This window comes from Amyelois transitella, chromosome 3, assembly GCF_032362555.1.
Source record: "Amyelois transitella isolate CPQ chromosome 3, ilAmyTran1.1, whole genome shotgun sequence".
Lineage (NCBI taxonomy): Eukaryota > Metazoa > Arthropoda > Insecta > Lepidoptera > Pyralidae > Amyelois > Amyelois transitella.
Window position 1 is genome coordinate 12,974,512 of NC_083506.1, and position 27,909 is coordinate 13,002,420.

General features: G+C 39.2%; 2 protein-coding genes across 2 annotated transcripts; one reads left to right on the plus strand and one right to left on the minus strand.

Annotated features, from left to right (window-relative positions):
* Window positions 1–2,502: 2,502 nt before the first annotated feature.
* LOC106132968 (peroxidase-like) lies at window positions 2,503–14,848 on the minus strand. Its single transcript, XM_060949048.1, has 11 exons — window positions 14,718–14,848; window positions 13,375–13,514; window positions 12,043–12,207; window positions 11,497–11,523; window positions 8,944–9,144; window positions 6,845–6,989; window positions 6,416–6,572; window positions 5,559–5,723; window positions 4,037–4,235; window positions 3,242–3,347; window positions 2,503–2,674 (listed from the first exon to the last, which is right to left on the minus strand). The coding sequence occupies exons 1-11, from the start codon at window positions 14,846–14,848 to the stop codon at window positions 2,503–2,505; spliced, it is 1,608 nt and encodes a 535-aa protein (XP_060805031.1).
* A 3,123-nt stretch (window positions 14,849–17,971) lies between these two features.
* On the plus strand, window positions 17,972–27,587 carry LOC106132967 (peroxidase-like). The gene is made up of 11 exons (XM_060949052.1): window positions 17,972–18,104; window positions 18,889–19,053; window positions 19,449–19,639; window positions 19,895–20,087; window positions 20,518–20,718; window positions 21,881–22,025; window positions 22,805–22,961; window positions 24,578–24,742; window positions 25,752–25,950; window positions 26,782–26,887; window positions 27,419–27,587. The coding sequence occupies exons 1-11, from the start codon at window positions 17,972–17,974 to the stop codon at window positions 27,585–27,587; spliced, it is 1,824 nt and encodes a 607-aa protein (XP_060805035.1).
* Window positions 27,588–27,909: the final 322 nt, after the last annotated feature.

Below are 27,909 nucleotides of genomic sequence, written 5' to 3' on the forward strand. Positions count from 1 at the left end.
CGGAGAAAATACTCTTTCTATTAGTGAAAACCGCATCAAAATCCGTTGCGTAGTTTTAAAGTTTTATGCATACGAAGGGACTACAGACAAAATGGGCGACTTTGTTTTATACTATGTAGTGATAATATTAAGTAATAAGTAACTTTTATAAAGTAACTGTATTTTACTGATACACTTTATGATAAATAATAAAGATATTGAATTGAATATTAAATAAAGTGACAAAACTAAAAAATATTACTACCTCAAGATAAGATAGAGATAGATTCTTCTTTCAGGCAATAGGCTGCCAACCTGTCACTATTTGAATATCAGCCGTACAGCTGAACGTGGCCTATCAGTCTTGCCAAGACTGTTGGCTCTGTCTACCTCGCAAAGGATAAAGACGTGATTAAGTATGTATGTATCATTCCTCGATTTATTACCGCAAAGTCTATTTTTGCGGTGATAGAAAAGTTTATGAAAATCACTCGGGCAGGCGTTAGCCAAAACATGAGTAATAACAAAAGGACATTATTGTTTACGATCGTCCCTTGACCGCCCTTCAATGTCAGTAAATAGTTTATGAGAAAAATTTAAGCGAAAATGTGTATTGAGAAAACGCGACCAGTGTGAAATGACATCCTTTAAGAGCAACATGATAAGAGAGGCTATACGCACACACACTCTCTCTCTTCTTAATCGGTTACTCATAACTGAGTGCCGTGTGGTTCCCGGCACCAATACAAAAAAGAAATAGGACCACTCCATCTCTTTCCCGTGGATGTCGTTAAAGGCGACTAAGGGATAGGCTTCCAAACTTGGGATTCTCTTTTAGGCGATGGGCTGGCAACCTGTCACTATTTGAATCTCGATTCTATCATTAAGCCAAATAGCTGAACGTGGCCATTCAGTGTTTTCAAGACTTTTGGCTCTGTCTTCCCCACAAGGGATAAAGACGTGACCATATGTATGTATGTATTACTGAGTATCGTGACTCCTGACTCTGTCAACCAACAGTTTCCACTGGCTGCGATCCGTCGCTTGGTGTAGCGCGGCGTTGATTAGTGTTTCCAACCTCTAAGAGAACTGATCCGACCATCGCTTTGGACTACAGCCCCTAGACCTTTTTCCCTCCACATTTTTTTACACACACACTAAAACACAGATTCATAAAATTTTAACCGTACATACATACATATAATCACGTCTATATCCCTTGCGTGGTAGACAGAGCCAAACGTCTTAAAAATACTGATAGGCCACGTTCAGCTGTTTGGCTTAATGATGGAATTTTGATTCTAATAGTGACAGGTTGCTAATCCATCGCCTAAAAAGAATCCCAAGTTTGTGAGCTTACCCCTTAGTCGTATTTTACGACATCCAAGGGAAAGAGATGGAGTGCTTCTTCTTTTTTTGTATTGATGCCGGGAACCACACGGCACTTGTTCACATCTACTGGAAAGAAATGAAGATATCTCGTCCACATTTTCAAGGGTTGTATTATAAAGCTGAGAATTAATCGTCACAAGTCATTGTCACATCAATAAGTTCCATAAAAAAGATAATACTTCAGAAGCCTCATGTATGTAAGGCTCTTAACAATGTTTCTCATAATTATAAGTGTACCAGGAAGCTTTCCGGAGCTTACAAAAAGCCAAGGACTAGCCAAATATTCGAACTGAACTTTTTGCATCTCATGAATACTTGCGGCGGGCACCCTTGACATTGTTAAAATATTAAGGGATGTAACGTAATGGGAAGGGTTAGTTTCTTGCTATAGAAAATTTAAGGAAGGCACGGAAGAAATATTTATATCGTGATCGTTGGTAGAGTTGAAAAAGGATTTTTAAGCGAGCGGTGCTGGGTTCGAATTTCACTGTTAACATGCCTCTTCTATTATAATACAGGTGAAATATTTTGATCATCGCTAATATTGTTTTAATGTGTGGTTCCCGGGTGCCGTGTGGTTCCCGGCACCAATAAAATAAAGGACCACTTCATCTCTTTCCCATGGATGTCGTAAAAGGCGACTAAGGGATAGGCTAACAAACATGGGGTTCTTTTTTAGGCGATGGGCTAGCAACCTGTCACTATTTAAATCTCAATTCTATCATTAAGCCAAATAGCTGAATGTGACCATTCAGTCTTTTCAAGACTGTTGGCTCTGTCTGCCCCGCCAGGGATATATACGTGACCATATGTATATGTAGTTTTAACGAAGATAGGATTTGAAATTAGGGGGCTGAATGCACAATGAACGCATGAGATTTAAAAAAATTAAGGTATAGAAGGCCAACATTATATCGGTGTATTGCTTTGATCAAATTGTTAACTAAGGTTCTACCGATGATAGGTTTTGAAATCAGGTGGCTAACTGCACTATGAAAGCTTGAGGTTTTATTAAAAAAAAATTAAAGTGTTAAGGCCAACATTAAATCAAAGTAATATAGATATTCAAATCTGATTTCTAAGTGTTAGTGATAAGTAGTTTTGGAAACTTCAAATATTCTTATTGAGAAATCATTTCTTTTGAACATATGAACTCCAAATATCTTCCGGATAGCTCAAATCATATTTTCCATTAACAGCGGCGTGGACATCATTATTTGTTTGATCTTCTTTATAGCATTTGTTGTCCTTCCATTTTTCCAGGTCAATACCAGGGATTTCCTCGCACGAAACCATTGGGTTGCTGAGAACAAAATTTACAAGTGAATTCAGTAATACGATATCTTATAAATATTGTAAAAATTGACATCTATTGACTTATTGACTCACATATCAAAACACGGCACAAAATTCTTGGTCAAAAGTATTAAAATATGGCATATTATATTTTGTTGTTCATTTTGGTGTCAGTTGGTTGACAAAATTTAGAAGTCACGATCCTCAGCAATACATACATATAATCACGTTTATATCCCCTGAGGGGTTGACAGAGCCAACAGTTTTAAAAATTTTGATAGACCACGTTCAGCTGTTTGGCTTGATGACAGAACTGGGATTGAAATAGTGACAGGTTGTTAGCCCATCGCCTCAAAGAAGAATCGCAAGTTTAAAAGCCTATCCCTTAGTTGCCTTTTACGACATCTTTTTTGGTGCTGGGAACCACATCTTGAGACTGAAATGGTGTAATAACAAAAAAATATTCATATTAGTCCGCCATTGCAAGTGATTTGTTTCTTTTATAACTATGTACAATTTTCTTGTTACTGTGCGAATTTCTATGCAATAAAGATATAACAAACAAACATCTTACTTTTCATCAGCATTGAGCAAAGCCTGTCGCTGTATTTTGGTGACACTAACTCCACTGTCACACATCAGACGCGCCACACTGGATTTTCTGATTTCATTAAGTTGGGCTGAAAAAATTGAGGTTCACCTAAATTTTTGAAGACGTTATAGCTGTGTTCTTTTAGGGAACAAAGAAAGGGAGTGTAGTGAACACTCTGATATTACGTGCTAGGTAAGAATGTAACAAATTTTTACATACATACATATAATCACGTCTATATATCCCTTGCAGGATAGACAGAGATTACAGTCTCGAAAAGATCGATAGGCCACGTTCAGCTGTTTGGTTTTTGAGATTGAAAGAGATGAAAAGTTGCTAGCCCATCGCCTAAAAGAAAAATCTCAAGTTTATAAGCATATCACTTAGTCGCCTTTTACGACATCCATGGGAAAGAGATGGAGTGGTCCTATTCTATTTTTTATTGGTGCCGGAAAACATACGGGAACTTTTATTTACAAATCAATATATGAGTTTGGAAGTTATTCAGTATTTGAAATATGCCCGCTATATCGACTGGGGAACGCATAAGTACCTACAAAAGTGTGAATAAATTTACACTGGAAACTAACACTTCAAAATTAAGAGAGTTATTGAAACCGCCGAGCTTGCACGAAGGTAGTTATGAATGTGGATGAAGCAAAGGAAGTATGCAGAGATCGTAGCAAGTGGAAAGATGTAGTCTCTGCCTACCCCTCCGGGAAAGAGGCGTAATTTTATGTATGTATGTATGTATGTATTGAAAAGAAGAGTTCTTACGTAAGGTCAAAGAGGTCGGCAAGTCTCCATGCTCAAAGAAATGCCTGTCGGACTTCCTCCACTGCAGTAGAGTTCGGCTCATGATGCAGAACAGCGTGGGGCCCACGAATGCTCCTTTCATATGGCTCTCGCTGTATATGGCCGGCATCAGTTCTACTTCGTCCACGTCACCGTAAAGACGTTTGAGCTGCTCCACTCTCTGAAATATGTTAGTCGAAAATACATACATACATACATATGGTCACGTCTATATCCCTTGCGGGGCAGACAGAGCCAACTATCTTGAAAGGACTGAATGGCCACGTTCAGCTGTTTGGCTTAACGATAGAATTGAGATTCAAATAGTGACAGGTTGATTTTGTCAGCTATTAGCAAAGAGTTCAGCTTCTGGATTCTATGTCGTGTGGTTCCCGGTACTAATATAAAAGAAGAATGGGACCACTCCATCTCTTTCTTATGGATGTCGTAAAAGGTGACTAAGGGATAGGATTACAAACTTTGGATTCTTTTTTTAGGCGATGGGCTAGCAACCTGTCACTATTTCAATCCCAATTCTATCATAAAGCCAAATAGCTGAACGTGGCCATTCAGTCTTTTGGTTATTGTTGGCTCGATCTACCCCACAAGGGATATAGATATGACCATATGTATGTATGTATGAAACATAATAAAATAAAAAATTCAAAAAATTCAAAATTTTTATTCTTTACTATAGGATACTTCATATCGCTTAACAATTGTCAAAACCTATGGTTTAACAACATTGGTTGACGTCAAATAAATTACTTAAAACCAAGTTGACTGCCGCTTCCAAGGCGTCAGTGCAGAAGGAGCGGCAACAAACTGCACTGCAGCATTTTCTTCAACAACGTCAACTTCACAATATCAATTAAACTTAGAATAGAATAGAAACTGTTGTGGTACATATGCAGTGGCGTAACTACAGGGTGGCAAGTCGGCAAAATGCCACGGGCCCCCAGCCGGAAGGGGCCCCCGGTCAGAGGAGAATCCCAACTCCCAACATTTCTTATTTATCATACATGTTTAGTAAAAAAAGTTTTAGTCTTTGATTAATTTTTGTTACCTACTCAGTTTCCTACACAAGTAAAAAAATATTAAAAATTCAAAGCTTTTGTAAAAAAAGGGTTGTAACCCAGTTTAAGAACTTACCTATCCGATGAATTTGCCACGGGCCACGAATGGTACAGTTACGCCACTGTACATACGTCCTCTCTTATCTCCTTGAAGTCCTCCCACTTGCGGGCGACGGGAAGCCCGCCTATCAGTCTTTTCAAGACTGTTGGCTCTATCTCCCACAAGGGATATAGACATGACCATATGTATGAAACATAATAAAATAAATTGATGTGGTACATACGTCCTCTCTTATCTCCTTGAAGTCCTCCCACTTGCGAGCGACGACCTATCAGTCTTTTCAAGACTGTTGGCTCTATCTCCCACAAGGGAAATAGACATGACCATATGTATGGAACATAATAAAATAAATTGATGTGGTACTTACGTCCTCTCTTATCTCCTTGAAGTCCTCCCACCTGCGGGCGACGGGCAGCCCGCAGAGTCTCCTGTAGGCGTTGTAGGGGGGCACGCCGTGGTCACGACCTCTGTTGATGTCTATAGCAGACACATCCGAAGCTCTTTGGTAACTTCCGAAAACACGCTCCACAAGCTGAAATTACATTGAGATAATTTTTAAAGACTTGCTAATACGTTCGAAATAAATAAAAAAATAAATAATAATAAGCGGAGAACATACATACATACATACCAACATATGGACACGTCTATATCCCTTGCGGGGTAGACAGAGCCTACAGTCCTGAAAAGACTGAATAGCCACGTTCAGCTGTTTGGCTTTAAGATAGAATTGAGATTCAAATAGTGACAGGTTGCTAGTTTGTCGCCTAAAAGTAGAATCCCAAGTTTATAAGCCTACCCCTGAGTCGCCTTTTACGACATCCATGGAAAAGAGATGGAGTGGTCCTATTCTTTTTTCTATTGGTGCCGGAAACCACACGGCAATAAATAATAATAAGCGGAGAATTTTATTTTTATATATCCACGTTGACTAAGTGACTCGTTTTATTTATCTCGTGAACTTTATCATACCATAAAGTTATTCAAACTTTAGTTTATGTTGATTTACACAATACTCTAATTTACGAAATCAATTAATTAAATAAATAACATACAAACATAAAATCACGCCTTTTTCTCGGAGGGGTAGGCAGAGACTACATCTTTCCACCGAAATAAATAAATACGAACAATTTACTGGAGATGGATTTTCAGTGTTTTTGAAACTGTTGCTTCAGTCTACCCCCTAAGAGATTTTGACGTGAATGTAAGTGGGTGACTTACATCGGGATCCATGTTCTTGTCAAACCCAGCAGCCGCCTGCCGGAACGATCCCTGGGTGAGATCAGCTTCAGTGTTGTTGAGTTCGTAAATGCCGGCTCGTAAAATATCGTCCACACCAGTACGCGTTCCCAGATATTTTCCTTTGTTGTCATATAAGCTGTGTACGTTCGTAATAAATTACAATTAAAAAAAAAAACAAAAAAAAAACAGAACAGAACTAAATGGATGGTAAAAGTATTTTCTTTAAACAACATTGTGTGGTCTTCAGAGAATTATTAACTTAATGTTTGTTGCACCTTATTATAAAAGAGTAAAATGCAAAAAAAAAACGGGGAAAATTATCCTTCCTTGAGGGCTACAATGATGCCCAAAATAACTATTCCACGCGGACGAAGTTGCGGGCACAGCTAGCAAATGAAGAGCCCTTACTCGGATCTCCCATCCTGGATAGTGTGGAAGTACCGGATGCCCAGGGCGTACTCGTGGAAAACACCAGGTTTGAATCTCTCGTCAAAATCGTTCACGTAACCGTCAGTGTCATATATTACGCCAACTTCTAACAAATTCTTTGTCCCTGTAAAACAACATTATATCTTATACATACATGTAGTCTTATCTAGAAATTTCAATCTTGTATGTATTTATAAAAATCACAAAAACATGAAATACAGTTTGGTTTACGAAGTACTAAAATAAGACATTATCCAATTCTATCATTAAGCAAATCAGCTGAATGTAGCCTATAAGTCCATTCAAGATTGTTAGCAATGTCTACCCCGCAAGGGAAACAGAAGTGATTATATATATTTTTACACTTACCAAATCATACAGCTAGACGTGGGCTTTCAGTCTTTTCAAGACTGTTGGCCCTGTCTACTCCGCAAGGGATAAAGACGTGACTATAATGTACTACGTACTTACCAAGTACCAAAGACATCAACTCGTAATACGTAATGAACTGCCATCTAGCAATATGGATCCCCCTGGCAGTCTCGAAGAGTTTCTGGTCGTCATCTGGTCGGGATTCTTCTTTTAGGCGATGGGCTAGCAGCCTGTCACTATTTGAATCTCAATTCTATCATTAAGCCAAACAGCTGAACGTGGCCATTCGGTCTTTTCAAGACTATTGGCTCCGTCTACCGCGCAAGGGCTACATACGTGACCATGTGTATGTATGTACTACTCTGTCAAGAAAGTAGCAGGAAAAGATCAATAATACACAAACTGTTTGTTATTCATCCAAATTTATTTTATCACTTTCAAAATATGCTCCTTTAGAAACGATACACTTACGCCAACGAATAATCCAATCATCAAAACATTTTTTAAACGCTGTTTCCGGAATTGAGGTCAGTTCTCGCCGCGAATTCTCTTTTATGTCTTCTACCGATTGAAAACGGGTGCCACGAAGTGGTAATTAGAGTTTAGGAAAAAGAAAAAAGTCGGCTGGAGCCATATCTGGTGAATATGGTGGTTGCTCGATGGTATTTGTTGAGTGTTTGGTTAAAAATTCGTTCACAATGATGGCCTTGTGCGAAGGTGCATTATCATGGTGCAAAATCCAAGAATTTTCTTTCCACAAATCTGGCTTTTTTCGTCGGATTTGCTCTCTTAAACGCCGCATAACACTCAAATAATATTCCTTATTTACCGTTTGACCTACCGGCAAGAATTCCGAGTGCACAACACCGCGATAGTCAAAGAAAACAGTCAACATGACTTTTACTTTTGAACGACTTTGGCGTGGTTTTTTCGGTTTCGGTTCAGTTGGAAGGCGCCACTCCGAAGCTTGTTGACTAGTTTGCATGTCAAACTCGTAAACCCACGTCTCGTCACCAGTAACAATGCGTTTCATGAATGTTGGGTCGGAATTGACTCGTTCTAGCATGTCCTCAGCGACTCTCATGCGATTGAGTTTTTGAAAAAAATTCAGGTCTTTTGGGACTAGCCGAGCGGCAACATGTTTCATACCCAAATTATTAGTTAAAATGGTACGGATCGACTCGTGAGATACAGAAAGTTCGGTGGCTATCTCTCTCAAAGTAGAATGAGGATTTTCAGTCACTATTTCCTTCACTTTTGCGATGTTAACTTCAGTTGCAGACGTTGATGGCCTACCAGAGCGAGGCAAATCTTCCATCACATCTCGACCGCTTTTGAACGCTTTGTACCACTCATAAGCACGAGTTTTTGATAAAGTCGATTCACCGTAAGCTTTCTGTAACATTTTCAGTGACTCCGAACACGATATTCCATTGGCAATGCAAAATTTAAGACAAACTCTTTGTTCGATGTTTTTATCCATTATGAAATTAGCAATACACACTAGATATGATATAACTAAAAATAGCACTGTATTTAATGTAAACAACAGATGCAACTCAAACTCCGCGCCAAAATGGAAAACAGTTGTGCCAATCTAACAACAACAAAAAAACAAAAATTTGAATTTGGAACCATAAATAAATAATCCATTCCCGATACTTTTCTGACTGAATGTATGTATAATTTACCATGTAGGTACTTACCAAGTACCAAAGACATCAATTCGTAATACAAAATGAACTGCCATCTGGCAATATGGATCTCCCTGGCAGTCTCGAAGAGTTTCTGGTCGTCCCAACACGGATTGATCTCAGACAGCTTGCGGGCAAGCCTGTTATGCTCTCGATACGATATCAGGGATACGAGAACCCCTCCCGATATGAGGTTCAAATTGTAAGTGTCACCTGAAATATAATAAAGTAAAAATAGGTAGGTATGTGTTTTACTTGTGCCGTGTGGTTCCCGGCACCAATACAAAAAAAGAATAGGACCACTCCATCTCTTTCCCGTGGATGTCGTAAAAGGCGACTAAGGGATAGGCTGGAAGCCTATCCCTAACTTGGTATTTTTTTTTAGGCGATTGGCTAGCTACCTGTCACTATTTGAATCTCAATTCTATTATTAAGCCAAATAGCTGAACGTGGCCATTCAGTCTTTTCAAGATTGTTGGCTCTGTCTACCCCGCAAGGGATATAGACGTTACCATATGTATGTTTATGTCTTAATTTTGTATTTATGTTAATATACTAAGGGATAGGCTTCCAAACTTGGTATTTTTTTTTAGGCGATGGGCTAGCAACCTGTCACTATTTGAATCTCAATTCTATTATTAAGCCAAGCAGCTTAACGTGGCCTATCAGTCTTTTAAGACTGTTGGCTCTGTCTACCCCGCAAGGGATATGGACGTGATTATATGTATGTTAGTATATAGAATTGAGATTCAAATAGTGACAGTTTATTAGCCCATCGCCAAAAAGAAGAATCACAAGTTAATAAGCCTTTATCCCTTAGTCGACTTTTACGACATACATGGAAAAGAGATGGAGTGACACTATTCTTTTTCTATTAGAGCCGGGAACCACACGGCACTTCAATTCTATCCTATCATCAAGCCAAACAGCTGAACGTGGCTTATCAGTCTTTCAAGACTGTTGGATCTGTTTGCCCCGCAAGGGATATATAGACATGATCATACATATGTATACAAACATACATAAAATCACGCCTCTTTCCCAGAGGGGTATGCAGAGACTACCTCTTTCCACTTGCCACGATCTCTGCATACTTCCTTCGCTTCATCCACATTCATAACTCTCTACATGCAAGCTCGGCGGTTTCGGGTACTTTTGACCTGACCCTTTACCAGGACGTCCTTGATTTGTATAATTTAATACATATGTATGTTTGTATAATTTCATACAGTTTTCATACTGATTTCTCAGCGTACGTAAATCTTTGTGCACACACTAACCAAATTGATAGCAGGCATTTTCCCTGGGTCTCCGATTGGAGAAACACTCAACAGCTGTTCCTGGTGGTCGCTCAATGCCGTCTCTTGTTTCTGACCTCAGAAGACCCCCTTGGAATGTCCTGATGCTTCTAGAACGCTCTTCCGTGACTCCATACAATGGCGATAAGTCCGGTAATGGATTTTCTATTGACAACTATAAAATAGGTCACTTTTAGAAAAATGTGTCGTGTAGTTTCCGGCTCCAAAAGAAAAATATCACACCGTCTCTTTCACATGGATGTCATAAAAGGCGACTAAGGGATAGAGTAAGCTAGGGATACTTCTTATAGGCGATGTTAGCAACTTGTCACTACTTGAATCTCAATGCCAAGCTTATAGTGGCCTATCAGTCTCTTTAAGACTGTTGGCTCTGTCTACCCCGAAAGGAATATAGACGTGACTATATGTATGTATGTATTTAAAAAAAAATGTGTAAAGAATTCACGAATTTTTGTAAGGCATTGTTTACTTTCTCTCTTCGTCGTTCTATCTTGTTGATTCTGATGGAGATTTCTATTTCATGTCTTATCAAAATTCCTGATCAATCTCTATTTCTTTATAAATTCTAAGTCTTATATGTCTTTGCAAGTTCTCCCTTTGCATAGTATGTGTCTAATACTATAATTCCTTCATAATAAAACGGACATTCAGAGTCATATGTTTTCGGATGAAAAGGTAAATCTTATTCTAATGATCCGATGAGACCTCTAAAAAGTGTGAACTGTTTTACCAAATCTAGTCCACCAGATAAAGTCTCGAATTTTGGCTCGAAGAAAAGTTAAGAACATAATAACTGTGCCGTGTGGTTCATGGCACTTATGAAAAAAAGAATAGGACCACTCTATCTCGTTCCCATAGATGTCGTAAAAAAAAGGCGACTAAGAGATAGGCTTATAAACGTGGGATTCACCTTTTAGGCGAAGGGCTGGCAACCCATCACTATTTGAATCTCAATTCTACCACAAAACCAAACAGCTGAACGTGGCCTATCAGTCTGTTCAAGACTGTGGGCTCTGTCTACAGGTTGCTAGCCCGTCGCCTAAAAGAAGAATCCCAAGTTTATAAGCCTTTCTCTTAGTTGCCTTTTACGACATCCATGGGAACGAGATGGAGTGGTCCAATTATTTTTTTTATTGGTGCCGGGAACTACACGGCACCGCATTCGCTACAAAGGTTGTAGAAGTCAAATGGGACGGAAGGGAGTTGCTTCGTGTAAAAACCTGACTAACGCATTTCACTGACTGACCATAGTCATAGGCGCACTTCGACGCCTCTGCAAATTCAAATTCATTATTATAGGATACTTCATTTCGCTTACATAATAATTGTCAAATCTTTTGGTTTCGTAACATTGGTGGACGTCAAATGAATTACTCAAAAACTAAGTTTATTGCCGCTTCCAAGACGTCAGTGTAGAAGAAGCGGTAATAAACTAAGAAGTGAAGATGCAACTGTGACCAATATTAGGAGGATAATGATAAAAATAATCTGTAAGACTCGCAATAGAGTAATACAACAAGTACTCTCTATACAATCACATAAAGATGCGGAATAAATATTTTACGAGACTTTGTTCTCGCAACTTTATATTCAAGAGCTGCATTTCGAAACATAAGTTTTTGAAGAAAACGATTCTGCATATTTAACAGGTATTGTTAAAAAAAAGAATCACGTCTTTATCCCTTGCGGGGTAGATACAGATAACAGTCTTAAAAAGATTGATAAGCCACGTTCAGCTGTGCCGGGAACCAGACGGAATTGCAGAAGAAAACTAAACTAAGCTTATTCTTACCTGTGTACCGTAAATCTATGGAGTCGCCAAGAGCGCCAAGAAGAAATATGGACAGAAGATAACTAAAATGGTGATCAGTATGGTACCCCTCAGTCAGGATCTTCGTGCGGATGAGACGAGCTGACGGCAGTTCTGATCCGTTCATCATCGGTCTTAGTGTGTTACCTGTAACATCCTACTATTATTATTTATTAATGCGAAAGTTTGTATGTCAGGATGTCAGAATGGATGTTTGTTACTCTTTTACGCAAAAACTACTGAATTGATTACGATGAAATTTGGTATGTAGGTAGCTGAATACCCAGAATTACATATAGGCTACTTTTTATCCCGGAGTTCCCGCGGGATTGATAGGGTTTCCATGGGGACGAAGTCGCGGGCGGCCTTTAGTTGTATACATATATAAAATGATTGTGTTTTTACATACATACATATTGTCACGTCCCTTGCGGGGTAGACAGAGCCAACAGTATTGAAAAGACTGAATGGCCACGTTCAGCTATTTGGCTTTATGATAGAATTGAGATTCTAATAGTGACAGGTTGCTAGCCCATCGCCTAAAAAAAAGAATCCCAATTTTGTAAGCCTATCCCTTAGTCGCCTTTTACGACATCCATGGGAAAGAGATGGAGTGGTCCTATTCTCGTCATTGTAAATTGATGTCGTTTATGATTTGAACTAATTAGCATTCCACCTAGTGTTTTTAGGTCAACATATAATACATACTTTCATGTCTATGTCTCTTGCGGGGTAGATGGAGCCAACGGTCTCGAAAAGACGGAAAGGCTGCAGCTTCATGATGGAATCAAGATACATATACCTAGAGACCGGTTACTAGCCGACCTAACTTTACATTCTTCTTTTAAGCCATCGCCTAAAAGAAGAATGTTAAGTTTATAGCCTATCCCTTAGTCGCCTTTTACGACATGGAAAAGATATGGACCGACATCAATCACTAATAAAAAGAAGAATAGGATCACTTCACCTCTTTCCCAGGGATCTCGTAAAAGGCGAGTAAGAGATAGTCTTACTTTGGGATTCTTCTTTTAGGTGAGGGGCTAGCAATCTGTCACTATTTGAAACTCAAGCCGAACAGCTGAACGTGACCTATCCGTCTTTTCAATACTGTTGGCTCTATCCCGTAATGGATAGAGACGTGATCAAGTGTACATACATACATAAAATCACGCCTCTTTCCCGGAGGGATACGCAGAGATTACCTCTTTCCACTTGCCACGATCTCTGCATACTTCCTGCGCTTCACCCACATTCATAACTCTTTTTATGCAAGCTCGGCGGTTTCAAATGTATGTATGTAATTTTAAGACTTGCCTGCTCCAAATTTGGCAGGCAGCATCCTGAGAAAGGGGGTGGGGGAGCCGTTCCTGGACGGGTACTTGGGGTTGACGCAGGTGCCGTCCACGCGCCGACCCTCGTGCTTCTTGCACGGCTGCACCGATATCATGCATGGACTAGAAATTTATTTAAGCTGTATTAGACAATAGTAGACGATATTTAGTCTTTCTGATGTTTCTGTTTGTGTTCTGCCAGAAATCTGAATGTAATAATGCTATAGAAAGTACATACATAGATACATAAAATCACCGCTCTTTCCCGGAGGGGTAGGCAGAGACTACCTCTTTCCACTTGCCACGATCTCTGCATGCTTCCTTCGCTTCATCCACATTCATAACTCTCTTCATGCAAGCTAGGCGGTTTCAGGTACTTTTGATCTGACCTTTTACCAGGACGTCCTTAATTTGATCAAGATACGTTCGTGTAGGTCTTTCCACTCCGACATTTCCCTCCACACTCTCCTTGTATATCTGCTTAGTCAACATGCTTTCATTCATCCTCTCCACATGACCGAACCATCTATATATATACGCTATAGAAAGTAGGCTGTACAAAAAACACCACATATTATGTAGTTTTTGACATGTCATGTAAGTGACCATCATACATGCTGTATGGTTCCCGTTACTTAAGAATAGGATCACACCATATTTCTTGGACGTCGTAAAAGGCGACGAAGGGAAACACTTGTAAACTTGGGATTCTTCTAGTAGGGGATGGGCCAGCAACCTGTAACTATTTGAATCTCAATTCCATCATTAAACCATACAGCTGAACGCGACGTTTCAGTATTTTCAAGACAATTGGCTCTGTTTACCCCGCAAACAACATATTTCACGAAAGGGCAGGCAGATACTACATCTTTTCACTTTCCGTGTATACATATCTTCCATACACAATCGCCAAATCTTTTTATGCAAAGTTGTCGGCTTAGAGTGTTATGACAACCTTTTCAGAATGTCTCCGATTTAAGGCATTTCCTTTTAAATGTCCTCATACTTACATATGATCACGTTCATATCCCTTGCGGGGTAGATAGAGCCAACAGTCTTGAAAAGACTGAATGGCCACATTCAGCTATTTGGCTTAATGACAGAATTGAGATCCAAATAGTGACAGGTTGCTAGCCCATCGCCTAAAAAAGAATCCCAAGGTGGTAAGCCCATCCCTTAATCACCTTTTACGACATCGATGGGAAAGAGATGGAGTGGTCCTATTCTTTCTTGTATTGGGTGCCGGGAACCGCACGGCACACGGTTAATGTCCTCACCTACATAATTCCTCTTGGAAATATAATTAATCATGATTTAATTTCGAACCTGGTCGCATTAAGTAACGTCAGAGTATTAATCCTGTCCTCAGTCAATGGTTTTCCAAAATATGCATCGTAGAGCACTTGAGATGCTATTGTCTTTATAAATAAGATACATATTGTATACTTCAATATCATTGTTCACAATCAAAGTTCACAGTAAAGAGTAAACTGCTTGATGATTATCCGCTGGTTTTAAATCCTGGTAACTAATTATTTGTTCTAGCTAATAAGCTAATTGGTATAAGCGAATTCGACCAAATCGATTGCGAAGTGTGTAGACTTGACGAGTAGAAACATAACGTAACATAAAATCACGCCTCTTTCCCGGAGGGGTAGGCAGAGACTACATCTTTCCACTTGCCACGATCTCTGCATACTGCCTTCGCTTCATACACATTCATAACTCTCTTCATGCAAGCTCGGCGGTTTCGGGTACTCTCGACCTGACCCTTTGTCAGGACGTCCTTAATTTGATCAAGATACGTTCGTCTAGGTCTTCCCACTCCGACCTTTCCCTCCACACTCTCCTTGTGTATCTGCTTAGTCAACCTGCTTTCACTCAGCCTCTCCACATGACCGAACCATCTTAACATACCCTTTTCTATTCCTGTAACTACATCTTCCTTCACATCACAACATGACGAGTAACTTTTATGAAATTTCCATTATATATTTTGTGGGGCAACATACAAATATATACACTTACGGGGTAGACACAGTCTTACAAAGACTGAAAGGATACATTCAACTGTATGGCATAAAGATGAAAATGCGATTCAAAAAGTCATAAGTTGCTAGTCCATCGCCTAAAAAGAATCCCAAGTAAATAAATAAATATAAATATATACAGGACAAATTACACAGATTGAGTTAGCCTCGAAGTAAGTTCGAGACTTGTGTTACGAGATACTAACTCAACGATACTTTATTTTATAATAAATACTTATATAGATAAACATCCAAGACCCAGGCCAATCAGAGAAAGTTCTTTTCACATCATGCCCTGACCGGGATTCGAACCCGGGACCTCCGGTGACACAGACAAGCGTACTACCGCTACGCCACAGAGGCCGTCAAAGAATCTATCAAACTAAAAGTTAAAAATATCGAACTAAAAGTTCAAAAGAATCCCTTAGTCACCTTTTACGACATCCATGGGTAAGAGGACAGTGATGTTTAGTTGCAAAAAGATTTTATGCCAAAATTAACAAACAGCACGTGATTATACAGAATTGGCCCGAAATGTTTGTATTTTATTGCATACATACATATATATGGTCACGTCTATATCCCTTGCGGGGTAGACAGAGCCAACAGTCTTGAAAAAACTGATCGACCACGTTCAGCTATTTGGCTTAATGACAGAATTGAGATTCAAATAGGTTGCTAATCCATCGCCTACTATTCTCTTTTATGTTTGTGCCGAGAATTAATATTTATAAAATTTACTTCACCTTCATGAAAAATACAAAGGAAAAATAGGTCAAGAAAGTCATAAAAATCTTATTTACCTACGAAGAATTACGAATCATTTAAAACCGCTTATATCGTAATTATGATTACATTGCGTAGGTACCTACCTACATATATCGATGTTTTGTATGTTTAATTGTGCGTAGCCAAGTGAATCAATTAAATCAACGCATTTCCTCATTTATCCTCAATGATTACTGTACAATGTAAGGCCTCTAAATCAAATTCAGGGTCGGATCTAATCGAGTTCGATTCCCGGTCAGGTCAACTTTTCCTTTGTTTTGGATGCTTATCATCCTCAACAAAGGAAAAGTTAAGAAAAACGTAAGAGCATAGTTACACTATGTAGCATAGTGTAACCATGCTCTTTATAACTATATATCTCTTTAGTAACACTATGTACCATAGTATACTCTTACGTTGAGGGCAAACATCATATTATATCGACATATTCACGCAACTGGCTGTGTAACCATACATACATATGGGCACGTCTATATCCCTTGTGGGGTAGGCAGAGCCAACAGTCTTGAAAAAACTGATCTGAACTGGCTTAATGATAGAATTGAGATTCAAATAGTGACAGGTTGCTAATCTATCACCTAAAAAAAGAATCCCAAGTTTATAAGCCTATCCCTCAGTTGCCTTTTACGACATCCATGGGAAAGAGATGGAGTGGTCCTATTCCTTTTTGTATTGGTGCCGGGAACCACACGGATTTATTTTTATTAGATATTATTTTTATTACCGGAATTGTAGTCCAATATTGATCGTAGTTCTTGAACTAGTTAAAACTGGTAAAAGTGTATTGTATATCCTTAGTAGCCTCTTACGCCATCAATAACGAAGACATGGAGATGTCGTAATCTGAAATGGCAGTACAACATTGAAGATACTCGTAATATATGCACAAACGTACATTAATTATATCTGAAACGGATGTGGAAATGATAAATCATTTATGAGTCTTTTTTTCTTAGCATCAAGACTATAAAGGTAACTGAATAATTCAAATCTGTTGTTACCGCTTCTTCTGCGCTGACGCCTTGGAAGCGGCAGTTAACTTAGTCTTGAGTAATTTATTTGACGTCAACCACTTTGTGTGAAACCAAAAAATTTGATAATTATCAAGCGATACCTATAATACTCGTAATGAATAAAAATTTTGAATTTTGATTTTATTGAATTACAAACGATTTTAATCGTTGCAAAAATGTTGTTGAAGCGTGTGATTAGTGTTTTGTTGATACATTCTGCTGTAGGACAAGTATTGTACGATGTGTACTTTGGAAAACCCATTACAGAAGACAGGAATAATACATTGACAAGTTTAAATGCAACTAGGTAATGTAATTTGACTCACATATAATCATGTCTTTCTACCTCACGGGGTTGACAGAGAGATGAAGTGGTCCTATTATTTTTTCAATTGGTGCCAGGAACTACACGGCATTAATTTTGATCAAACATTTTACTATTTGAGTGCCGTGTGGTTCTCGGCACCAGTAAAAACATAATAGGACCACTCCATCTCTTTCCCATGGATGTCGTAAAAAGCGACTAAGGGATGGGCTTACAAACTTGGGATTCTTTTTTTAAGGCGATGGGCTGGTAACCTGTCACTATTTGAGTATAAATTCAATCATCAGGCCAAGCAGTTTAGCGTGACCTGTCGTTCTTTAAGAGACTGTTGGCTCTGTCTACCCTGCAAGAGATATGGACGCGACCATACGTATGTATGTATGTTTTTACTATTAACGATTCATTCCTTTTTCTAGTCCATGCATGATATCGGTGCAGCCGTGCAAGAAGCACGAGGGTCGGCGCGTGGACGGCACCTGCGTCAACCCCAAGTACCCGTCCAGGAACGGCTCCCCCACCCCCTTGCTCAGGATGCTGCCTGCCAAATTTGGAGCAGGCAAGTAGTAGTGCCGTGTGGTTCCCGGCACTATTACAAAAAAGAATAGGACCACTCCATCTCTTTCCCATGGATGTCGTAAAAGGCGACTAAGGGATAGGCTTATAAACTTAGGATTCCTCTTTTAGGCGATGGGCTAGCAACCTGTCACTATTTGAATCTCGGTTCTATCATTAAGCCAAATAGCTGAACGTGGCCATTCAGTCTTTTCAAGACTGTTGGCTCTGTCTACCCCGCAAGGGATATAGACGTGATCATATGTATGTATGTAAGTAGTTTTGGGATCTAGAACACAATTTGAGCAATGAACTTGCAGTCATGATTTTACGAGATACAACAACATGTGCCTTATATTGCATAGAAAAATTCCTCTATAAGAGTTCTTAAATTTGTTCCTTAGTTTCAAGATTCATATTTCATATGTCAATGGACAGAACAAACCGCTAAATTAGAGATTTCAACTGTGACATGTGAAGAGATGGGTGGAGAGGTATTCCTTAGAGATATTCTGGAGATTCCGAGGGAATGGCAATAAATGTTTCTTTTTTTACTTTTTACATACTTTGCATTATGCTTGTAGGCGATGGGTTAGCAATCTGTGTAGCAAGCCATGGTTTTATGATGGTATTGTGATTCAAATAGTTAAACGAGCCTTTCAGTCTTTTCTAGATTCATCAGTGCAGCCGCGGGCGTTTTTCAGTTTTATCAGGAACTTGATAAGTTTTGGGTTCTGTTAATGGAATCTTTTCATTGAATCTTATATTTCTTTTATTTCAATCCACAGGTAATACCCTGCGACCAGCCATGAACGGCTCCGAGTTGCCCTCAGCCCGCCTCATCCGCACCAAGATCCTGAGCGAAGGATACCACGCCGATCACCACTTCAGTGCCTTAGCATCGAACATATTTTTGTTTGCTATCATTGACTGCTTAGACGTACTTTATCTAGGTAAGTACATTATTAAGTAAATTAGAATTGAAAATAGTTTTAACCTTTGAAACTTAAATTTGAAAGAAGTTAAAAAAGAAAATGTAGTTTTACAAGTATCCACGTGCAACAATGGTCTGTTGAGTTTGTGCCCCTACATCCATATAATCACGTCTGTATCCCTTGCGGAGAAGACAGAGCAAGCAGTCTTGAAAGACTGATAGGCCACACAGCTGTTCACCCTAATGATAGAAAAGAGATTCAAATAGTGACAGGTTGCTAGCCCATCGCGTATAAGAAGAATCAAAAAAAAGTTTATAAGAGTTTGTGTAATAGTTAGAAATTTATTACAGCAACTGGATATTAATTATCAATGGTCATTCAAAGTGCACCGTACAAAAATTACTTTGTTACAGTGCGGTATATGCTGGTCAGTGAGTGTTGTCTGGGCAACACTCCGAACCGCGCCAGTCCCGACTGCATCGCCATCCCGGTCCCCGAGGACGACCCGTTCCTCCGCCGCAGCGGCGTCAGGTGCATGAACCTCACCAGATTCCAGACCTACCAGGACTTCAGATGTATACCTAATACGTTACCAGCAGAACGTGTAAGTTTTCTGTCCTAGTTATTGAATTCTAATAGAATTCAGCAATAGCGTGATCATAAAATTGTAAGTGATTCCCTCACCGTGTGCCGTGTGGTTCCCGGCGCCAATATAAAAAAGAATAGGACCATTTCATCTCGTTCCCATGGATGTTGTAAAAGGCGTCTAAGGGATAGGCTTATAAACTTGATATTCTTCTTTTAGGTGACGGGCTAGCAACATGTCCTAACTTTTCAACATGTCAACTTTTTATTACAGCTAATATTTACAACTCCACTGCTAGACTTGTCGGTAATTTATGGAAACAACGATGCGCAGTCGCGGATGACCAGATCATATCGGAATGGTCTGCTTAGATCCGAATTCAAGGATGGTGTGGAAAGACCACCGACTAATGGCGAGACTTGTATCAATAATCAAAGACCTAGAGAGAACGCTTGCTATGAGTTTGGTAAGACTGAATCTATATTGATTTGAAAATTGTCATTAACCGTATCTACATACATATGTATCACACGACTATATCCCTTGCGGTAGACAGAGCCAACAATCTTGGAAAACTGATAGGCCACGTTCAGCTGTTTGGCTTAATGATAGAATTGAGATTCAAATTGTGACAGGTTGCTAGCCCATCACCTAAAAGGAGAATCCCGAGTTGATACGCTTATCCCTTAGTCACCTTTTACGACATCCATGGGACAGATATGGAGTGGTCCTATATTTTTTTCTATTGGTGCCGGGAACCACACGGCACAGTTCTTACAGTCAACCAAAATAATAAAGAAAATCCAGAGTCAAACAGGCAGCGCACATTACAAGCTGTATTGAGGATGCGTTACAATAATCGGCCTGTTTATTTCTAATGCTAATTTCCATTTAAGGGGACACATTCGGAGGCAACACTCTCCAGGGTATAGCACTGTCTTCTTTAATGCTTTACCGGGAGCACAATCGCATTGCCCGCAAATTAGCTGAAATTAACCCGTGCTGGGAAGACCAGGAACTCTTTGAGACAGCCCGGGAGATCAACATAGCTCAGTTCCAGTTCTTAATATACTATGAACTGATGGCTTTGATACTAGGTGAGATAGTTTAATTTTGACAAATATATGTTACGAGTATGACGAAGATATATTAAAAACCAATATGTGTTCAATTTTCCCACGGATCTCGTAAAAGGCGACTAAGGGATAAGGCTAATAACCTGTCTAATAATAAGGCTAGCAACCTGTCACTATTTGAATCTCAATTCTATCTTAAAGCCAAATAGCTGAACGTGGCCTATAAGGCTTTGTTGGCTTTGTCTACCTCGCAAGGGATATAGACGTGATTATATGTATGTATGTGTTCAATCCCCCTACTAAGGTTGCAAAGATCAGACAGTAATGGCTTTTATTAAAATCTGACTTAGCCGATCTAGGATCGTGGTCAAATGCGCACCCTAGGGTCCTATAAAGAGAGGTGAGAATAAAACTGATGTAAGAAGTAAGAAGAAGAAGGCCATGTTGTTATTGAGAAAAAGATTTAACGTATGTTTGGCGTATGAAACATTTAGTAAATGAATGAAAGTTTCACAATGTTTTCATTTGACAGAATATTACATACATACATATGGTCACGTCTATATCCCTTGCGGGGTAGACAGAGCCAACAATGAATGGGCTCGTTCAGCTATTTGGCCTTATGATAGAATTGAGGTTGGAATAGTGACAGGTTGCTAGCCCATCGCCCATAAAAGAATCCCAAGTTTGACAAACAGAATATTATAAATACAAAAAGAAGTTTTGAATGTGGATGAAGCGAAGGAAGTATGCAGAGATCGTGGCAAGTGGAAAGAGGTGGTCTCCGCCGACCACTCCGGGAAAGAGGCGTGATTTTATGTATGTATAAATACAAAAGTAAGTTTATATATTTGTTTATTAACTTTTCACGAGTTATCTCAGTAAATAACCTTCTTGATATCACGTTTATATAATTTAGACTCCAGAGATAGACATAGGGTACCTTTCGTCCTGGTAAAAACTATGTAGCTCCCGTGAAATTTGCAGTGCCTGTATGGTGGCGCTAAATTTGTCGCTTATTGTCGGTGGCGTTAAATTTGTTGTTTTTTGTAGGTGGTACTAATTACGTCGTTTTTATGTAGATGGCGTTAAATTCGTAGCTTTATATAGATACCGCTAAATTCACGCGAACGAAACTGCTGGTACAAGCTAGTATATACTAATTACGTATGTAATTCTCCAGGGAGAAACAACGCCATAGAAGTTGGCATTTTATACGAAACTGATGGCCACGTGAATGACTTTGATGAAAGATACAAGCCCGGAGTGTTCCACGAGTTTGTCCTGGGCACTCGCTACTTCCACAATTTCCAAGAGGGGAGATCAGAGTAAGTGGTGAATACAGTTAAAAAGTATACAAAATAAATTTTTAACTAACTCACTCCTCCTTCTTCCCAGGAGGAAGACTTGAGTCCCAGTTGCATCCTCACCACTCTGGAGAGGAGCCCTAGACCATGGATCCTGGATTAGGTGATGACTCACCCAATCCAGGATCCATTGTCCAGGTTGGTCATGGTTTAAACACGAAGCGACTCCCTTCTGACCTCCGCAACCTATGCTGGGGAACCTAATCCGTATTAAATCGGTCATGGTTACACATCCATTTGCCTGAATGTGATGATTTCCTCACGATGTTTTCCCTCACCGTAAAAGCATCGGTTAGTATTCAAACAAATGTCCATAACTTCGAAAATAGTCATTGGTCGAAGTGGGATTGGAATCTGTACCTTTCTGCGCATCACGCATGTAATCTTACCGATTTGATCACCGACGCTCTCGTTACTTGTAATTTTCACCTCACGTGTTTAAACATACATACATACATATGGTCACGTCTATATCCCCTGCAGGGTAGACAGAGCCAGTCTTGAAAAGACTGAATGGCCACGTTCAGCTATTTGGCTTAGCGATAGAATTGAGATTCAACTAGTGACAGGTTGCTAGGCCATCGCCTAAAAAAGAATCCCAAGCATGTAAGCCTATCCCTCAGTCGCCTTTTACGACATCCATGGGAAAGAGATGGCAGATGGAGTGGTCCTATTCTTTTTTGTATTGGTGCCGGTAACCGCACGGCACTTAAACAATTATTTAAATGTTTATTTCACAGCCTGTACAGCAATAAAGGCAAATATTTAGGAACCAGATTGACAGTTGATGATGGACTAAGGTCAGGCATTTACGAGCTGAACAACACGGAGGCTGACCTCACCCAGGGCACGTTCAGACAACCTTCGGCTAAGTTTGATTACAATCTTGATCCTGATGTAAGTAAATATAAATAACTAGCGGCCCGCCCCGGCTTCGCACGGGTTGACATATTTTTGTGTTTTATATTTTGAAATAAACAAAGAGTAAACATTTCTCTCAGGCGATAATATTTATTTTTACAATTATGTACTATATTTATAGATATGCCGTGTGGTTCCCGGCACCAATACAAAAAAGAATAGGACCACTCCATTTCTTTCCCATGGATGTCGTAAAAGGCGACTAAGGGATAGGCTTACAAACTTGGGATTCTTTTTTAGGCGATGGGCTAGCAACCTGTCACTATTTGAATCTCAATTCTATCATTAAGCCAAATAGCTGAACGTGGTCATTCAGTCTTTTCAAGACTCTTGGCTCTGTCTACCCCGCAAGGGACATAGACGTGACCATTCCACACAAACATACAAAAATACAAATTTTTCCTCTTTATTATTAGTGTGGATAAATACTTATATAGATAAACATCCAAGATCCCTGGGCCAATCAGAGAAAGTTCGTTTCTCATCATGCCCTGGCCGGGATTCGAACCCGGGACCTCCGGTGACACAGACAAGCGCACTACCGCTGCGCCACAGAGGCCGTCTAAGTAACCATGTTATGAAATTATATCAACATATATAGTGTGGTTCCCTGCACCAATATAAAAAAAGAATAGGAAAACTCCGTTTCCTTCCCATGGATGTCGCAAAAGGCGACTAAGGCATAGGCTTAAACACTTGAGATTCTTCTTTTAAGCGGTGGACTAGCAATCTGTCACTATTTCAATCTCAATCCTACCATTAAGCCAAACAGCTAAACGTGACCTATCAGACTTTTCAAGAGTGTTGACTCTGTTTACCCTGCTGGGGATATAGACGTGACTATATATAAGTATGTGTGTGTGTATGTATGAACCCTCATAATTCATAGAAAATACTTAGATTGTTATTGTATTGATACGCCATGATAGTAACCTATATCATGTCTAATATTGTTTTAAGAGCTGGTGACAAAGGTAATTTAAACACCCAATATCTTTTTACAATAAAAACATAGTACTTCATACCTTGAATCTTACTTATGTGATTAAGAAACATTTTTGCGCCGTGTGTTTCCCGGCACCAATACAAAAAAGAATAGGACCACTCCATCTATTTCCCATGGATGTCGTAAAAGGCGACTAAGGGATAGGCTTATAAAATTGCGATCCTTTTTTTAGGCGATGGGCTAGCAACCTGTCACTATTTGGATCTTAATTCCATCATTAAGCCGAGCAGCTGAACGTGGCCATTCAGTCTTTTCGGGACTATTGGCACTGTCTACCCCGTAAGGGATATAGACATGACTATATGTGAGGATGTATGTATATGTATGCATCCTCATAATTCAAAGAAAATACTTAGATTGTCGGACGTCAGATATTTGATACAATCTGACGCCATGATAGTAAACCTATATCATGGCTAATTTTGTTTTAAGTGCTGGTAACAAAGGTACCTAGTTAAACGTTAAACACCCAATATTTGATGTTATTCAATTTAATGTAAAAACATAGTATTTCATACCTTGAATCTTACTTATGTGATTAAGAACCATTACACATTTTTTATACCTGAAATTTGGATGTTTTCAGATTGCAGAACGCATTTTTGGTGGCTACCAAGAAGCATCAGACTTGGCTTCTATAGACATCAATCGTGGTCGTGACCACGGCGTGCCCCCCTACAACGCCTACAGGAGACTCTGCGGGTTGCCCGTCGCCCGCAAGTGGGAGGACTTCAAGGAGATCCAACCTGATGTAAGGTTTTTTTTATTTAAAACGTAAAATATTTTTAAAGGGTATGTTAAGATGGTTCGGTCATGTGGAGAGGATGAATGAAAGCAGGTTGACTAAGCAGATATACAAGGAGAGTGTGGAGGGAAAGGTCGGAGTGGGAAGACCTAGACGAACGTATCTTGATCAAATTAAGGACGTCCTGGTAAAGGGTCAGGTCAAAAGTACCCGAAACCGCCGAGCTTGTATGAAGAGAGTTATGAATGTGGATGAAGCGAAGGAAGTATGCAGAGATCGTGTCAAGTGGAAAGAGGTAGTCTCGCCTACCCCTCCGGGAAAGAGGCGTGATTTTATGTATGTATGAATGTATATTTTTAATATTGGCATGATAATAACTTAAGACAAAAGGTCCTTTAAGTAGAAACTAAATAGATTAACCGACTTGGTATTACATGGATCTCACGACTTTTTACGGTAGATAGACTGAGCTGCGAGACTTGGGTGTTTTTCAGGATGTTTTTGATAATAAATATATACGGGACAGATTACACAGATTGAGTTAGCCTCGAAGTAAGTTCGAAACTTGTGTTACGAGATACTGACTCAACGATACTATGTTTTATAATAAATACTTAAATAGATAAATATCCAAAATCCAAAAGAAGTTCATTTCTCATCATGCTCTGTCCGTGATTCGAACCCGGGCCTCCAGTGTCACAGACAAGCGCACTACCACTGCGCAAAATAATATCGTTAGAAAAGATTCTACATAGCATATACGAGTTCACTATATTCTCCAGCACTTTAGAATAGAACCGCTTCATACATTTCCTCTGTTTCAATCTCATAAAAGGCAACTAAGGGAAAGGTTTATAATCTTGGGATTCCTCTTGTAGGCGATGGGCTAGCAAATTGTCACTATTTGAATCTCAATTCCATCATAAAGCCGTACAGCTAAATATGGCCTTTCAGTGTTTTCGAGTCATCGTATAAAGATGTGACTTTATGTATGTATGTCAATTGTTTTATCCAGAAACTAGAGCAATTTAAACGTCTTTACGAAGACGTAGACGACTTGGAGCTGATGCCGGCCATCTACAGCGAGAAGTGGGTGAAGGGCGCCGTCGTGGGCCCCACGCTGTTCTGCATCATGACCCAGAACCTGGTGCAGTGGAGGAAGTCTGACAGGCATTTCTTTGAGCACGGAGATCTACCAACTTCGTTGACTTTGCGTATGTTTGTCTTTTGATAAGTGTAATGAAAAAAACCGGCCAAGTGCGAGACGGACTTGCGTACGAAGGATTCCGTACCATCATCACGTCTATTACTTAAATATTTATTTTTGATATTCACTTTTTTTCCCTGTTTATTGAAACCGACAAAAAAATTTATTAAAACTATGGAGAAATGCGACGCAATTTCTTGGGTTTTTATAACAACGCCATCTAGCGGAAATGGTAGAACAACGCGGTCAATACATACCACGTTGCATAGCCACACCTTATAAGTTCAGAGAAATTAATTAGATGGCGCTGTCGATAGGTAAAATTCGTTTCTATAGGAGCCCCTCTTTAATAATTCCTTTATTGTTATCACATTATTTATACTGAAAGGTAATATACAAGTTAATTAGTATTTCTATTTATGAAGGCAACGGAAATACATGAAAATATCAGCTTATATAAGATAGCTTTTACTGTTTATGAGATACAGCCTAGTGACAGACAGACGGAGACACAGCGGAGACTTTATTACCTTTTGGTTATTCGAGCCGTATCGAGAAATGCACAGATTTACTTTTTGCTGTCTTTGTTAAAATATTGTTTGTTTTAAATTTGCATTAACTTTATGATGATGTTGTTAAAGTTTTAATAACATTCTGCCTACCCACAAAAACTACTACCAAAAAGGAACCTTTGAAAATCTGTAAAATTTTCACTGACAAAGCCTTGTTACTTAGTTGCAGCTTCCAATAGAAAATCTATTGGAAGATATTATATTATATAATGATATTATTCCGTACTATACAATCGGATAAATACACACTAATTTTCTCATTACAGCTCAACTTCATGAGATCAGGAAGACAAGTGTAGCGCGTCTTCTGTGCGACAGCGGAGTCAGAGTCACGCAAATACAGCCACGTGCTCTACTGAAAGAAAGCGCAGAGTTAGTTGCCCTAATTTAAATACTTTTATGATTAATACTTACTTTTATATTTTATTAAGTTTGGTCCAAAGGTTCGACTGGCAGAGAATGCCTTGTCATCATGTACATTTTACGTGCATAAGGTTTAAATAAATAAATAATTTTACAGTGCCGTGTGGTTCCCGGCACCAATATAAAAAGAATAGGACCAATCCATCTCTTTACATTAGATGTCGTAAAAGGCGACTAAGGTATAGGCTTATAAACTTATTATTCTCCTTTTAAGCGATAAATTAGCAACTTGTTACTATTTGAATCTCAATTCTATCATAAGCCTTACAGCTGAACATGGCCTCTCAGGCTTTCCAAGACTGTTGGCTTTGTCTACCCCGCAAGGGATATAGACGTGATTATATGTATGTCTACATATATCAGTCCAAGTCTTCATCTTTCCACTTGCCACGATCCCTATACATACATACATAAAATCACGCCTCTTTCCCGTTCCTATACGTCGTATTTATTTCAATCATACCTATTTAATTATTTCAGAAACAAAATTATGTCTTGTGAAATGATTCCTGGCGTGGATTTGTCCAAGTGGGCTGACACGAAGTGCTACAAAAAAGACGGTGATGAAAAATATGATCAAGAAATGGTAAAAGGCTTCGATGAACACCCTGATGATGACTGGAGTTGGACGTACATCAATAAGAAATGAACAGTATAAAATATTGATATTTAATTGAAGAAATAAGTGTTCAGTGCTGCAGTGTAGTTTGTTCCGCCGCTTCTTCTACACATGCACTTTGGAAGCGGTAGTAGTTATAATTAGATTTAAGTGATGCGACGTCAATAAGTTATACCTTGTATCCATTTTGAAAATAAATCTATTCTATTCTATTCTGATTTATTTATTTTTATTTCGGGTACTTACATTCAGTTATATTCAACACTTAAATTTATTTTTAGATGTAGTTTTACAAGTGCCGTGTGGCTCCCGGCACCAATACAAAAAAGAATAGGACCACTCCATCTCTTTC